The 13779-nt window shown below is 35.9% G+C and overlaps 2 protein-coding genes across 5 annotated transcripts; one reads left to right on the forward strand and one right to left on the reverse strand.

The window, feature by feature from the left end:
* Positions 1-7767, forward strand: LOC137740093 (uncharacterized). Of its 4 annotated transcripts, none has more exons than XM_068479897.2 (16): positions 1-396; positions 1230-1824; positions 2533-2662; positions 2770-2971; positions 3197-3283; positions 3367-3426; positions 3529-3615; positions 4181-4252; positions 4432-4487; positions 4744-4829; positions 5520-5610; positions 5698-5855; positions 5969-6060; positions 6757-6840; positions 7058-7131; positions 7292-7767. In XM_068479897.2, the coding sequence occupies exons 2-16, from the start codon at positions 1263-1265 to the stop codon at positions 7365-7367; spliced, it is 1917 nt and encodes a 638-aa protein (XP_068335998.2). In that variant the 5' UTR covers positions 1-396; positions 1230-1262; the 3' UTR covers positions 7368-7767. The 4 variants fall into 4 exon arrangements, with proteins under 4 accessions (XP_068335998.2, XP_068335999.2, XP_068335995.2 ...); XM_068479898.2 differs by having other exon boundaries at positions 6760-6840; XM_068479894.2 differs by having other exon boundaries at positions 157-396; positions 3529-3630.
* Positions 7768-8120: 353 nt separating this feature from the next.
* Positions 8121-12357, reverse strand: LOC137739570 (uncharacterized). The gene is made up of 11 exons (XM_068479189.2): positions 12195-12357; positions 11691-11756; positions 11497-11564; positions 11338-11371; positions 11080-11149; positions 10689-10746; positions 10385-10513; positions 9729-9820; positions 8949-9033; positions 8635-8713; positions 8121-8496 (listed from the first exon to the last, which is right to left on the reverse strand). Exons 1-11 carry the CDS (start codon positions 12199-12201, stop codon positions 8414-8416), a joined length of 771 nt encoding a protein of 256 aa, XP_068335290.2. The 5' UTR covers positions 12202-12357; the 3' UTR covers positions 8121-8413.
* Between the last annotated feature and the right edge of the window lie 1422 nt (positions 12358-13779).

The raw sequence follows: 13779 nt of genomic DNA on the forward strand, positions 1-13779 counted from the left end.
GTAATCAAATATCTGTAACTAATCCCTTTCCATCTCTTCTTTTTTTCTTTGTTTTTTTTTTTTTTTTTTCCACTTGTTCTGAAATAAAAACAAAGAAAAAGCGGTTTAACCCTCAGTGAAACTATAAATAAAAAAGACCTCTGTATTTTTTTTTTTATGTGTTACTGTTATACCATACAACCTCTCGTCTCCTCTACTCACTCAAGCATCAGATCGAACGACTATCCAGACCCGTTGATCTCACTCTCTGCGTCCTCCTCTTCGACAATTCCCGCGACCCTTTGCAGAAAGGTTCCAGCTTTGGTGAAGAATAACTGCTCAAAGACCCCGCTTCGAAACTGCAACTTGAAAGCTTGAAACTTTTCGAGTTCATCCTTTTGATCCTCTCCTCTCACGGTACTCCACGACTTTTTTTCTTTCTTTCTGGATTCTGGTTTTGTTTGGGTATTGTTGAATTTTGAGAAATGAGTTTTGGGATGTTTGGAAATGGAATTCTGTTACATTTTTTGTTTGTGGGGTTCCTTGATTCTTATCTTAGAAATTCAAAGTTTATGTTTTATTTGTACGTAATTTTGGATTTCTGGTGTAGTTGTCTGTGTTTTCAGCTTAATTGAATGATTAGTTTCATTTTTTTTTAAAAGTAATTTTGGATTTCTGGTGTATGGCTGTGTTTTCGGCGTAATTGAATGACTAGTTACTTTATCTGGGGTTTATAGAGTTTCTTAGGATGATGTTGTGAATTGGTGCTTTGGTTCTTGTTGTTTTGGCTTCTAGGGAGTCAGAACTCTTGTCTAGTATGCTTTTTTAGGCTCGGTGGACCGGAGTTTTTCGTTTCTTTAGGGGGCAATGAATCCTAAGTGGTATGAGCAACCAAGTATTCAGCTAAACTAACTATGAAGTCTCGAGGGTTTCATAATACCACGTGCACTGGATTTTATGTGCCTTTGTACACTCTTATATTGGTTATAATATAGTTAGGATAAGTGAAAAATATAAATAGAAGATTTCATGCTATATGTTCATTCATACCTTATGATACATAAACCTCAACTTGGCTACTAGTGTTGTAAGGTTTGCTACGTTCTAGGTTCTGAATGAATGGAGTTTGTTAGATTTTTCTGATTTTTTGGTTATATTATTATAGTGAAATTATTTAGTTTTCTAATTGGTTCATTTAGACAATTGTAAAAGGAGTTAATGAATCTCCCCATGACAAACGGATGCTGCAGGATTTTGGTTTTCGGTTAAGTCTGTCATGCTGAATGTTGCTACCAGGAGGTGGAATAAGGATGAACTCCATGATGGATGATATGAACTTGATTCAGCAGGCACAGAGGCATCACTTAGTGGTTCGGGAGCTTGGAGAAGAGATTGATTTAGAAATTGGAACTGGGGATGATGATCCTTCATTTGCTAACACCCCCCTTATAGGTGGTCCACCACGGGAACCTTCTGTTGAGGATCATGACGAGAGTAAGAATATGGTAATGGCTTCTCACCTCCCTAGTGATGATCAAGACATGTCAAAGGGACAGCCAGTAAAAAGGAAGAAAAAGGTTGTGAAAAGATGGAGAGAGGAATGGGCTGATACCTACAAATGGGCTTATGTTGATGTCAAGGAAGGGACAGCGAGGATTTTTTGCTCTGTATGTAGAGAGTATGGTAGGAAGCATAGAAGAAACCCCTATGGAAACGAGGGTAGCCGGAATATGCAGATGAGTGCACTCGAGGAACACAACAATAGTTTGCTTCACAAAGAGGCACTTCGCCTTCAAATGGCCTCCAAGGATAAGGTCGTTGCTGACAAACCCATTTATGTCAAAGGTTAGCACGTTCTGCTCATTATTCTTTGGTTTGCTTTGGAAGTTTCAAATAACCACCATCTGAATTCTGCACTAATTTTTTGCAGAGTGTCTCTCAGGAAATTCTTTTCGCGAAGTTATTTTATTGTTAGTTTTCATGTTTATGAAAGTATCCCTTGCAGTTAAGTTTGCATTTGGGATTTTTAAATTTTTAGCTCGTTGCTGAATGAAAACTTTGGTTCAGTGGAATGCTATATTCAGCAGTTCACTATGCCCACGCCTAAATGCTTCTTCCAGCATTGCCCACACTTACCACGTTCTGCTCAATTTTCTTTGGTTTGCTTTGGAAGTTTCAAATAACCACCATCTGAATTCTGCACTAATTTTTTGCGGAGTGTCTCTCAGGAAATTCCTTTCGTGAAGTTACGTTATTGTTAGTTTTCATGTTTATGAAAGTATCCCTTGCGGTTAAGTTTGCATTTGGGATTTTTAATTTTTTAGCTCATTGCTGAATGAAAACTTTGGTTCGGTGGAATGCTATATTCAGCAGTTCACTATGCCCACACCTAAATGCTTCTTCCAGCATTATATGGAGTTTGTTGACATTAGTTTGTTGATATTTGCACATATTTCACACCATCATATGATTGAAAGAAATGAATTTTGAGTTTAATTTTTTAATTGTTTTCCCGTTTGGTTGATTTGTCTTTGGAATTACTCTTAAATGTAGCTCTTATGTCAAAAACGGCTGGATCAATTGTTGAAGCTGCACTGAAAAGGGATCCTCATGAGGTTGAGTTCATACAATCGGTGCAAGAAGTTGTTCATGCGTTAGAAAGAGTGATTGCAAAAAATTCTCAGTGAGTTTCCTTAGGATGGAGTATTGTTTTAGTCATGCTGGTTAAGGGAAACAAAGTCTTATTTCTGATTTCTGTAAAATCTTATCAAGTGACTTTTCTTTTTTCAGTTATGTAAGCATCATGGAGCGCTTGCTAGAACCTGAGCGCATGCTTGTTTTTCGAGTTCCATGGATGGATGATAGAGGTGAGACACATGTTAACCGAGGCTTTCGAGTACAATTTAACCAGGCCTTGGGTCCATGTAGGGGTGGTTTCCGGTTTCATCCTTCTATGAACTTGAGCATTGCCAAGTTTCTTGGATTTGAACAGGTATTAGTTGTTTTCTTGAGTTCTTTTGAGTTGACTTGTCTTCTTTAGGTTGGGTCAAGCTTTTGCCAAATCTTTTTCTTCCTGTGCCTCTGTTGATTGTGTATTCTAGTGATTGGTGCTCATAAGAACACCAAGCTAAATACTAGTGACGAGGTTAAACCCTTCAGATTGGAAGTGACTATGTCTTGTGACGGATTTGCATTGTGCTATTTACCTTCTCTGCAGACTTTAAAGAATGCCTTGTCACCATACAAAATTGGAGGGGCAGCGGGAGGTAGTGATTTTGATCCAAAGGGAAAAAGTGATAATGAGGTAAAAGTCTTCAATTTATTATATGTGGTTCATCATTTTTAACCTCCTCAGAAGTTGTGAATGACTGTTTTCTAAGCTGGCAGGTGATGCGTTTTTGCCAAAGTTTTATGAATGAAATCTATCGTTATTTGGGTGTTGACAAGGTAACTTCAGCAAGATTCCATTCCATGAATATATTTTTTTCCTCTATATGGAATTTCGATGCTGTATCCTGCATGTCTGGTTTAATGCTGTGTACACTTTAGGACCTTCCTTCAGAGGAGATGGGTGTTGGTACTCGAGAAATGGGATATCTTTTCGGACAATATAGACGTCTAGCTGGTCACTTTCAGGTACCAGAAACACCGGTAACAAACTATTTCTGAATTTAACTTCTTACCTTTTGTGATGTAATTTAGTATCTAGATGCCATTTATGACATTGCTTTTTCTAAATCTGATGTAGGACCGCAGGATTATGAAAATTCGGAAAATAGTAATTAAACAAGCAATTCTATTGTTCTTTTCTATCCTGACAAAGAGTGTTACTCTTTTCTATCCTGACAAGGCCATTGTTCTTTCTATCCCGACAAAGTCTATTGTTCTTTTCTTTCCCTATGAAGTCTTGTTTTTTATCCTGACAAATTCTGTTGTTCTTTTTTTATTTCTGTCCATCTGAAGTCTACTGTTATTTTCTATCGGTACAAAAGTTAAGTTTATGCTTATCTGTTTATCATGGAAGATAATTAAGTGATAAGTCTTTTTCTTTCTTTTTTTTTTTGGTCGAAAGTGGTACATCTTCATCTATTCAGTGTTCTTTTCTGTCCGTACAAAAGTAAAGTTTCTGCTTATGTGTTTCTCATGGAAAGAAGGTTAAGTAACGTCTTTATGTTTTCATATGTATGCCTTACTTATGCAGGGAAGTTTTACAGGGCCAAGGATATTTTGGTCTGGCTCTAGTCTTCGAACTGAAGCTACTGGATATGGACTGGTAACTAATATCACAACTCTCCCATGCTTGTGTTCGGGCTTCCTCTTTTTCTTTTTCTTTTTTGCTTTTTGGTGAGAACTTAATAGATGTGTCTGTAATTGTTGCGGGTATTATAAGCTCACTATGTAATTTTCATCTTCATTTCCGATGATGTGAACAAAGTTCCCATGCTTCTGCAGGTTTTCTTTGCACAACTCCTACTTGCAGACCTCAATAAAGATTTCAAGGGATTAAGGTACCTTTTACCTGACATTCAAAACTTTTAAAATTTTCACAAAACACCATAGGATGTTGACATAGAACAGCACGTGGGAGTTCTTTCTGTTTACGTAGCCTTTTGAAGAATCCAATCCTGTTTAACATAACTTGTAACTTTTGTGTGCGTATATGTATCTATGTATGTGTATCCACGAGAGTGAGTATAATTTGTGATTGCTTATAGGTTGTTTTGCAAATTTATTATTTTGAAGATATTATAAATTTCCCTCCAGGTGTGTTGTAAGTGGTTCTGGAAAGATTGCATTGCATGTCCTGGAGAAGCTTATCGCATATGGCGCGATTCCCATTACAGTTTCAGGTATTTTCTTACAAGAAGTATTTTTAGGACTACTTGAATTAGGTCTTGTGATGGAAAGGTTTAGTAATATTCATATCTGGTTTGAATGTTTCACATGAAAAAATTTCCTGATGTCATACTAATCATGTGTAGTAACTGCTTGAATTATGACATAATTTACTTGCTAAGAATGTTAAAAATTTATATGTTTGACGTGATCATATCTATTAGTACTTGAGTGATGAATGATCTAGAGAACAATCATGCTGTCAACAATGCTCCGAGCACTTCATCCAAAAGATTATAAAAACAATGAACATAGCACTTACGTAAAAACCAGAGGTTGCTAGTAGTCAATTTGCTAGTATCTTCTGTGGCCTTGATTGGTTTGTATCTTAGGTTGTAAAGATGATATGTTAACATCTGTGACTGTATTTGGATCTAAATAACAAAATAAATTATTTTTCTGATTGCATCTGAAGAAAGAAAGACGATATGAAGAGCTAGAGTACTTGTGCTGTGAATGTGGTGTTAATTTTTTTTTTCCTCCACATGGCTATTTCATTTTCTAGTTCCATGCTCTTATTTAGATTCTCTAGTGCCTTGTGTCAGAAGTTACGATTTCCGAGTCGTAAACATTTAGAGTGAATATGACTTGTTATCAGCATTTAATGAATCACATGCCTTTTATCTTCAAATCATTGCATATAGACTCGAAGGGTTATTTGGTGGATGATGAAGGATTTGATTACATGAAAATATCATTTTTGAGGGAGATCAAAGCTCAACAGAGAAGTTTGAGGTCTGCTTCTTGCTGTCTATTTTGCATCTGTTGATTAAATAGCTCGGTAGTTACCTTCAGGATTCATTGTTTACATCTCATCTGCAGAGACTATTCAAAGACTTATGCTCGCTCTAAGTATTATGATGAAGCAAAACCTTGGACTGAAAGGTGTGATGTTGCGTTTCCTTGTGCTACCCAGAATGAAATTGATCAGACTGATGCCATTAATCTGGTTAATTCAGGTTGTCGTATGCTAGTAGAAGGTAATAATTACTGGTAACAACATGCATGGTCGATTTTAAATTTTGGCGTTTGTTTTCATATTCACTAATGTTAGCTCTGTAACACCTCTTATTTGTTCTTCTTTTGTATCTAGGTTCAAACATGCCATGTACACCGGATGCTGTTGATATTCTGAGAAAAGCTAATGTTCTAATCGCTCCTGCAGTGGCTGCTGGTTCTGGTGGAGTATGATTCTTATCTTTACAGTACATGCTTGATAGATATGCTTTTCAACATGTGCTGGGACAATGCTATCACGAAGTTTATACGTATCATATTTTTATTGGCACAAATTTAGGCTAAGTTCAAGCTAAGCTTGTTTGTTTATGAAAATAAATGGAACTATTTGGTCTAAAGAAAAATGTAATTCATGTGCTCATGAGATTATTGCTCAAAATCAGTTTCTGTTAAGAATCTAAGAATCTTACATCAAGTTTTCTAATCCATCTCGATAATGAAATCATGAACCTCTCAGTTACGCTTTGATTATAACACGGATTTGAGGGGTCTGTTAATCTATGCATTAGGTCTAATTTAGCTATGCATGCTCAACGTCACCAGGGGTGTATTGAATACAAAAATCTCACATCAGGTATTCTAAGCTTGCTTCTAATATATGAAATCACGGGCCTCCAGTTATTGCCAATTGATTTTGGGTTGAATACTTCAATGTTAACATGTTTGAGATCTAGCATCGGGTATTCTAAGGAAGTGACATTTGGGAGTTAAAATTTAATTATTTTTGTCTGGCATTTGATGGACCAGCATGAGTTAATATATTTTTATCATTTATATCAATATGGCTTCCGATTATCTTCTTTTCCCTTAAATTTATGTTATTCCTTTGTTGTTTAATGATAGCCCTTTGTTGTTTAATGATAGCAGGTGGTTGCTGGAGAATTTGAATTGAACCACGAGTGTAATTCAGTGAACTGGTCTCCTGAGGACTTTGAATCCAAATTACAGGTGACACTGTGTTTATTTTATCTCGCTGTTATAAATTTTTTAACTTTTAAGTACTTGTACAAAGTGTCTTAATGACTTCTGGTAGTGTAAGAAACAATATCTTTTAGAAAAGCTAAATAGCCAACACCCCTTCAATGTCCGTCTTAAAGTTTTCTCAAGGTCTTGAGCTGGTTTGTTGTTTTTCTCTATGATATCTGATTTGCATTGTAACTCTTAGGAATCAATGAAACAGACTTACCAGAGAACCCTTAAGGCTGCAGCTGACTTTGGTTACCAGAAAGAAAGTCCTGAGTAAGTGTGTTATTGTATTGACGCTTGCCTTCTCTTTTCCTCTTGAATCTTTGAAGAAACTAGATAAGCTCTGGTGTTGTGACTTGTGTTGGCTATGTAAAATTGCGTACCATTAACATTAAACACTCGAAGAATCAAATTTTCTTTACGTGCTTGACAGATCTTTGGTTCACGGAGCCATCATTTCTGCTTTTCTGACTATTGCGCAAGCCATGACCGATCAGGGATGTGTATAGAGTGGAAGAAGATTGTTCAATTATTCGCACGCTCCTCAAAGCTGATCGGTGTCATCAACAATGAACAATTATCGGAGGTGTGCATACTGACGTTGGTAGTAAACTGTAGATCTTTACCGGCTTGACCGTGCTGGTTTCGAGATCAAAGTGGTATCACAGATATACAAGGTTCGATTGTAACATAAAACTGTGTAATGTTGTAATAGCCGTGACTCGGAAAGAGTGAGGAAAGGTTATAATAGGAAGAGTGCAAGTGAAAATTGTGTAGTAGGTGAGTAGGGTTAGGGTAGGATAGGAAGCACTTGTGAGTTGACTCAGTTGAAATTTCATGAACTACTTGTTACTTGTGGAATATTTGGATGCTGAACGGACGTTGGAAATAAAATTTATTAATTTGCTATTTTCACGTCGCGACCGATGAAAAATGGTGTTATTTTCATGTGTTTATTATTATTTTGTTTACAGACTGGCTCTTAGCCTAGTAGCGATTCTCTTTCCCATGTCTGAGAAATTGGAGGTCCTAAATTTAACTCCTTCCCGTCCCCATATCTGATTGTTGTGTTGTTGATATTTGATTTTAACCAATTAAGCAATAAAAGTTAAAATTTTGATCATTTTAACCAATTTCTCCAGCTTTCGGCTGATTTTCTCGACACCAGTGTCTAAAAAATATTGATATTTTTGTTAAAATATATATATATATATATATATATATATATTATATTGATTATTGACAGACATCAAAAGCACGAGTTTACCTACCAAGATGCAGTTATTTTCTATATTGCAATACCATATCTTCTCCTTTGCTCTTTACAAAAGCTAGAATGACTCTGTAAATCTTACCGGCCCCCGAAAGATGGACTGCCATGACAAAACCATCAACTGATCCCCTTTATAAAAAAAAAAAAACCCCTACAATCTCCTCTTTGTCCTCGAGGCCTAAAGTAAATATAAGGCACGAAATACATATGAAGACAGAGCCCGGACTAAAGCACATTGTTCATCGGATGGTGCTCTCGTTTGGTTGTTTTTACTTTTAGACTCTAGTTAGTGACCCTCTTCGAAGAGTGGGTTGATGAGTCGGACTTCTCAGCCAAATAGTGTTCCAACATATCATCTTCGTCATCTGCCATTAACCACAAGACAAGATGCTTTCTTCATCAGATCGTGAACACAACATTCCTTCATATTTACAAAACTATGCGATTTGACTAATTTTGGTCTCATCAACATAAGACTATATACGCTATAAGGAGAGAATCACCTTCAAAATCATCAGAATCGAAGTCAATCTCGTCCTCATCCTCTTCATCGGACCCTTCAGTGGCTGGAGCTGCACCTTTCTATGGAGGGGAAAAAGTCACTCATATTATTGTTTATTCTTTGAAACTGAGAAATTATATGTTCCAACAATAAAATCCTCACTTGTAATAACCCAAAACTTCCCCTCGTATTACCCCTCAATAATATACCATGAAACCAACTCAACCATCAAATCAGACCAGTACAAATTAGTTTAGTTTTCGCTGTATTTACTTGTTTTGGGCAAAACTGAACAATGTAAGATGAATTAATTACCACAGCATGCCTTCCGGTTTCAAACCACTGTCTACCTGTGAGCCTCTTTTCCTTGGGTGCTGAGAGTGCAGACTCGGGCATTAACCTTGAAAATTGATCACCACCCATCAGAAATGAAAACAAAGACTGCAAGCAGAAATATATGATGATCTACTATTGGGGAACTATTAAATTTCAAGAAAGATTCCTTGGATTTATATATTTCTTGATGACTGGGAAGTCTTGGTTAAAGCAGTATCGGTGATGTTAGTGTGCGCCCCACGGGCCCACCGATCCAAAAATCTAACATGGTATCAAAGCCAAGGTTCGGGCCCGTGCAAGGCAATGAGCTTGTCACCAAAGGAAACAACCCAGGACTCATAATAGAGAGTCGGCCTCTGAGTTCCATTGAAAACAAGTCTGGACTCTTAACATATAGCCGACCTCTAAGTTTTAATTGCCGTTGTGTGGATCTCCACGTGTGAACCACTAAATGGGGTTACACGTGAGGGGAGAGTGTTGGAATCCCACATCGGTGGGTGCAAAAGAAAATAATGGGTTTAAATATGATTACCCCACTCTAACTAATATCGATACCTTTTGTGATAAAACCCACGGATTGGGCAGGTGGTAAAGTTGGGGACAGTATCGGTGTTGTTAGAATGGGCCCCACGGGCCCGCCGATTCAAAAATCCAACACCAATATTATTGATCACTACTTTCACATGCTTTATAGTGAAAAAAAAAATCTGAGAGTTGACGAAGATAACCTTACTGAAATTATAAAACGATAATACTTACTTGGCTCGTTCCAGTGCAATCTCTGCTTCAAACATCTCTCTCCATGCCAGAAATGTTTCAACTGTAACTGGTTCTCCATGTGGTATGATTACCTAAAAGAGGAAGGAGCAGGAAAGTAAGAAGCAGCTCCTTCAGACTATCTTTTTCAGGTGAACAATCGTTACCAAAGATGCAAACATACAACTCTGAATGAAAAAAGTAAATCCCATGGGAAAGTGTGAAGCTGGTTATGCAGTTTTTTTCACTAATATTCACGAACAGTTGCATCAGATTCAAGCCAAAAATTGCAAGATGCACAAGAGAAAAGATGAACACCCTTAAAATATGATTAATCTTCTAGAAGCTTTACCTTTCCAGAATCCAGATACACAACTCCCGGACCAAGGAGAAAGAAAGAGGGTCTCTTAGAGAGAATAGCTAGCAGTTTTATTGACAACCTCAATGATTTCATAACTTGAACTTCTTCCAGCCATTCTTAGACACGTAAAAACCTCAGCAAGACTTAACTACATTTAAATATGAAGACGTAGGTTTTGGGATCTTGAGTGTATAGTTTTCCAGGAATGCTAGAAGGTAAACTCCCCTTATGCTTCGAGACTAAGAAAGCAAATAACCACAAGATGATTAGATATGAAGACGTAGGACAAAAGGCATACATCATCCTTTGCTGCTTCTTCTGCTTCAGCATCCTCAAGACTAGTGTCTTGACAATATTGTTCAGAAAGCCATTCCTTGGCTGATGTAACTAGTGTGTAGATCATAGCCATACCAAGGTTTTCAGATGCCTGTAAAACATATAGATATTGAATCAAATTCGGTATTTTTTGGATAACTTCACATTATCTAATGAGTTGTATTAGGACAGAAAAAATATGCTCACTAATCTTTAGATGTATTAGGACAGATAAAAAACGACACAACAAAAAGCTGCGTAGAGAAGTAAAGAATGCCCAAAATTACCTCTTGCAGAAGCTTTTCTTTCAAAATTCTTAGATGTTCTCCTTGTACACCGCGTAAACTGAAGGAAAAAAAAAATCAACCATTAGAATAGTACCTCATAAACCATCCTGCATCCACACTTCTGACTTTCCCGCAGCCTTACTTAACAACACAATACTGACGGAACAATTATAGTTGAACAATACAGTATTAATAGCAGAGACTCAAGGATATTTTTTCTTGACTTTCTTTCTTTTCTTTGTAGCAGTATTTTATATATGCAGTTGCAAGAAGGTACTAAGTAGAACTTGTATTTGCTTTGTCCAAAAGAAAAAGGCAATGAAAATGATAAAGTTCTTTTCCATCATTACTAACAATGAAAAGTGGAGAAGAGCACTATTTTGCACCATACCTATTCAAATTCAAAAGTGGAGGCTCATCTGGGTATCTTTCTGTGTGCGAGAAAATCAAAGCCAGCTGAACTGAAACAGAAGTTTCCAAAACAGCTTATCTCCAGATGAAATGTAAAAGATACAAAATACAAAAAGTCGAAAAAATAAAAAAGAATAACTCCTGAAAATTTCTACAGAAAAAACAAATCAAGTTATCCAATTAAGAAAGTAACACTAAGGCATTATTCAAAACATCGTATAATGCAAAAAGAAAATACCTGGAGTGGTTGTAAATTCATCTGATTCATCATCCTGTTGAAAAGAAGGCAAAGAAATGCACATAAGGAAAACCTGAACATATGTCTAGTTAAGACGTATACATCCTCAGCTTGACATGAGGTTGTTAAACAATTATGCCAGTTAGAACGTAAACCTACCACTGGAGATACTTTTATTTGAAAACACCTCTTGGAAGTATTTAACCCACTCTCACCTGAGTGTATTTCTGGCACATCAAAAACAACAGAAAAGAACATTCCTATTAGTTTCAGTACTCGTGAAATAAAAAACGATAACATATAACAAACTTTATAACAAATGTTGGTCTGCAGAAGCACCACATAGCAGATACCTTTGAAGTCATCCGCAAGTATTGCTTCCAACGCTTCGATTTCCATCTCCTGCTCTTGTATATAGTCTGTAAACATAGTTGTAAAACACACAGTCAAGTAAATTTCACTGCTTGGAACATAATTAAGTAAAATTTAACAGCCTTCTGATAAACTTCACACATTTCGACCAATCCCATGTCCCGAAAACCTCAACAACAAAAAAGTATGCCATTGAAGCTCCTGGGTTACTTTAAATTCCCCCAAAAAGCAATCTAAGATACCAAAAACAATGACAAACTCCAAAATCAACATAAAAAAATCGACAATTTCAAAATTTTAATTAAAAATACATATCACAATAGAAATTCAATCCTACAACCCCAATATTAACAAAAATTAAGAATATATAGCTTAATCACGCTGCTAAAAGTTTAACAATTAACTTAAATCGCGACCCTTTGAGTTCATAAAATCGATAAAGAAACAAAATTTACTAGAAAAATAGAGTAATTAGCATCAATTACCCGTCATGATTTCGAAATTCTTCTCTGATTTCGTCTCTTCTCACTACTCAGAGGGATCTCCGAACCAAATCAGCCACCCTCAAAGAGCGGAAGAAAACCTAAGCTATCCTGAAACGCCGCGTTTTGTTCTTCTTATTTCCTTAGCTATTATTTCAATTTATACAGTCTTTTATTCATTTATTTATTTAAAGTATAATGGTTCTATCAAAATCGGAAGGGGAATCAGTTATTCGTGGCCGTCAATTGAAAGGCCTAACATCATCATCAAAACGACATAACGTAAGATAATACGATGAAATGTGGTGGGCCCTCGGCATGCATGAGGGACCAGTGTAGGGATTTTAATATATACCTGTCCGTGTAGAATCTAACCACCTCTTCTCCGCGAGTTGTGTCTTACATGCTGCTCAAACCAATACGGTCGGTGATTAGGGCTATGTTTCTATAATATAATTTGAGATATTTCACTACAAAACATTTACTTCCAAAATATAATTTATGGATTAGAGTAGTTAAGATTATCATATCGAAAAAGTTTATAATTATTTGTATAAAATATATACACACATATATATTATATATTTCATGTCAAAGAAAAAATTTAAGCTAAATTTTATTTACTAAATTATTATTTTGTAAGTAAGAGGTTTTAGGTTCAATTCTCGTCAAAGACAAATTTGAATCATATTATTGCTAGCATATTATGAGGCTAAGCTCCACTCCATTCCCTTAATGTAGATAATATCGTTTGTTCAAAATAATAATAATAATAGATTTTGAAACTCACCTGACCCAGAAACTATACCACAACACTACTTCCATTGTGAGGCGATTTCTAATAGTTGATGAAAAGTGGGGTTCAATTATGGGCTTCATATACATTTACAATTCAAAGTTCAAGCAATTGACCTCAACGGGATTTTAAGACTAAAAAGGTCGTAGTAATAATCAAACGGCAACGATTTTTTGTTCATGTTGTTTGGTAACACCTTATCAATCACTTACAACTTAGATGAATTTTATAGATAAATCTTGATATCATTCATCACTGTAGATGAATCTTGAACAAGAATTTGAAAATTGAGGTTTTGTATTGTGAAGTCGTGGCTATAAAATACTAACAACTTAGAATTTTAACGCTTCTATTATTATTCATCATTATAGATGAATCTTTAATGAGAACTTGAAAATTAATGCTTCGTATCATGTGATCGCAAGAGTCAGTAGTGCCCTATTAATTACTGACAACTTTAAGCTTTAACGCTTTTAATGTCATTTATCGTTGTAGATTTAAATAAAATCTTAAGTGCTACATTGTCAAACTATCCAGATACTCTATGATCTTGAACTCATAAAATAAAGCGTTTGCTACACGTGTTATGCTATTATTAGAAACATATACGATCTAGCAATTTTATTGGTAAAATGTCAGCTTACAAGACTAACGATTCAAATTATCAACATGAAAAGGTAAGTCCCGGGATTTTATACAATAAATTTATATTTCTGTATTGAAACAAAAACAATGAAGGTAAAACCGTTAGATATCCAATCCAAATAAACTCATGTTATCAAACATATTGTG

Source organism: Pyrus communis, chromosome 9 (assembly GCF_041283825.1).
Source record: "Pyrus communis isolate YQ-2024b chromosome 9, ASM4128382v1, whole genome shotgun sequence".
Lineage (NCBI taxonomy): Eukaryota > Viridiplantae > Streptophyta > Magnoliopsida > Rosales > Rosaceae > Pyrus > Pyrus communis.

Coding starts and splice junctions, on each gene's coding strand:
- LOC137740093 (XM_068479894.2), top strand. CDS start 1,263: ATGTTGCTACCAGGAGGTGGAATAAGGATGAACTCCATGATGGATGAT. Junction 3,631..4,180: donor TTCAGGTACCAGAAACACCG/GTAACAAACTAT, acceptor TTACTTATGCAG/GGAAGTTTTACAGGGCCAAG. Junction 5,856..5,968: donor TTGTCGTATGCTAGTAGAAG/GTAATAATTACT, acceptor TTTTGTATCTAG/GTTCAAACATGCCATGTACA.
- LOC137739570 (XM_068479189.2), bottom strand. Junction 10,747..11,079: donor CCACTTTTGAATTTGAATAG/GTATGGTGCAAA, acceptor TTTTTCCTTCAG/TTTACGCGGTGTACAAGGAG. Junction 9,821..10,384: donor AAGAAGCAGCAAAGGATGAT/GTATGCCTTTTG, acceptor TTCCTCTTTTAG/GTAATCATACCACATGGAGA.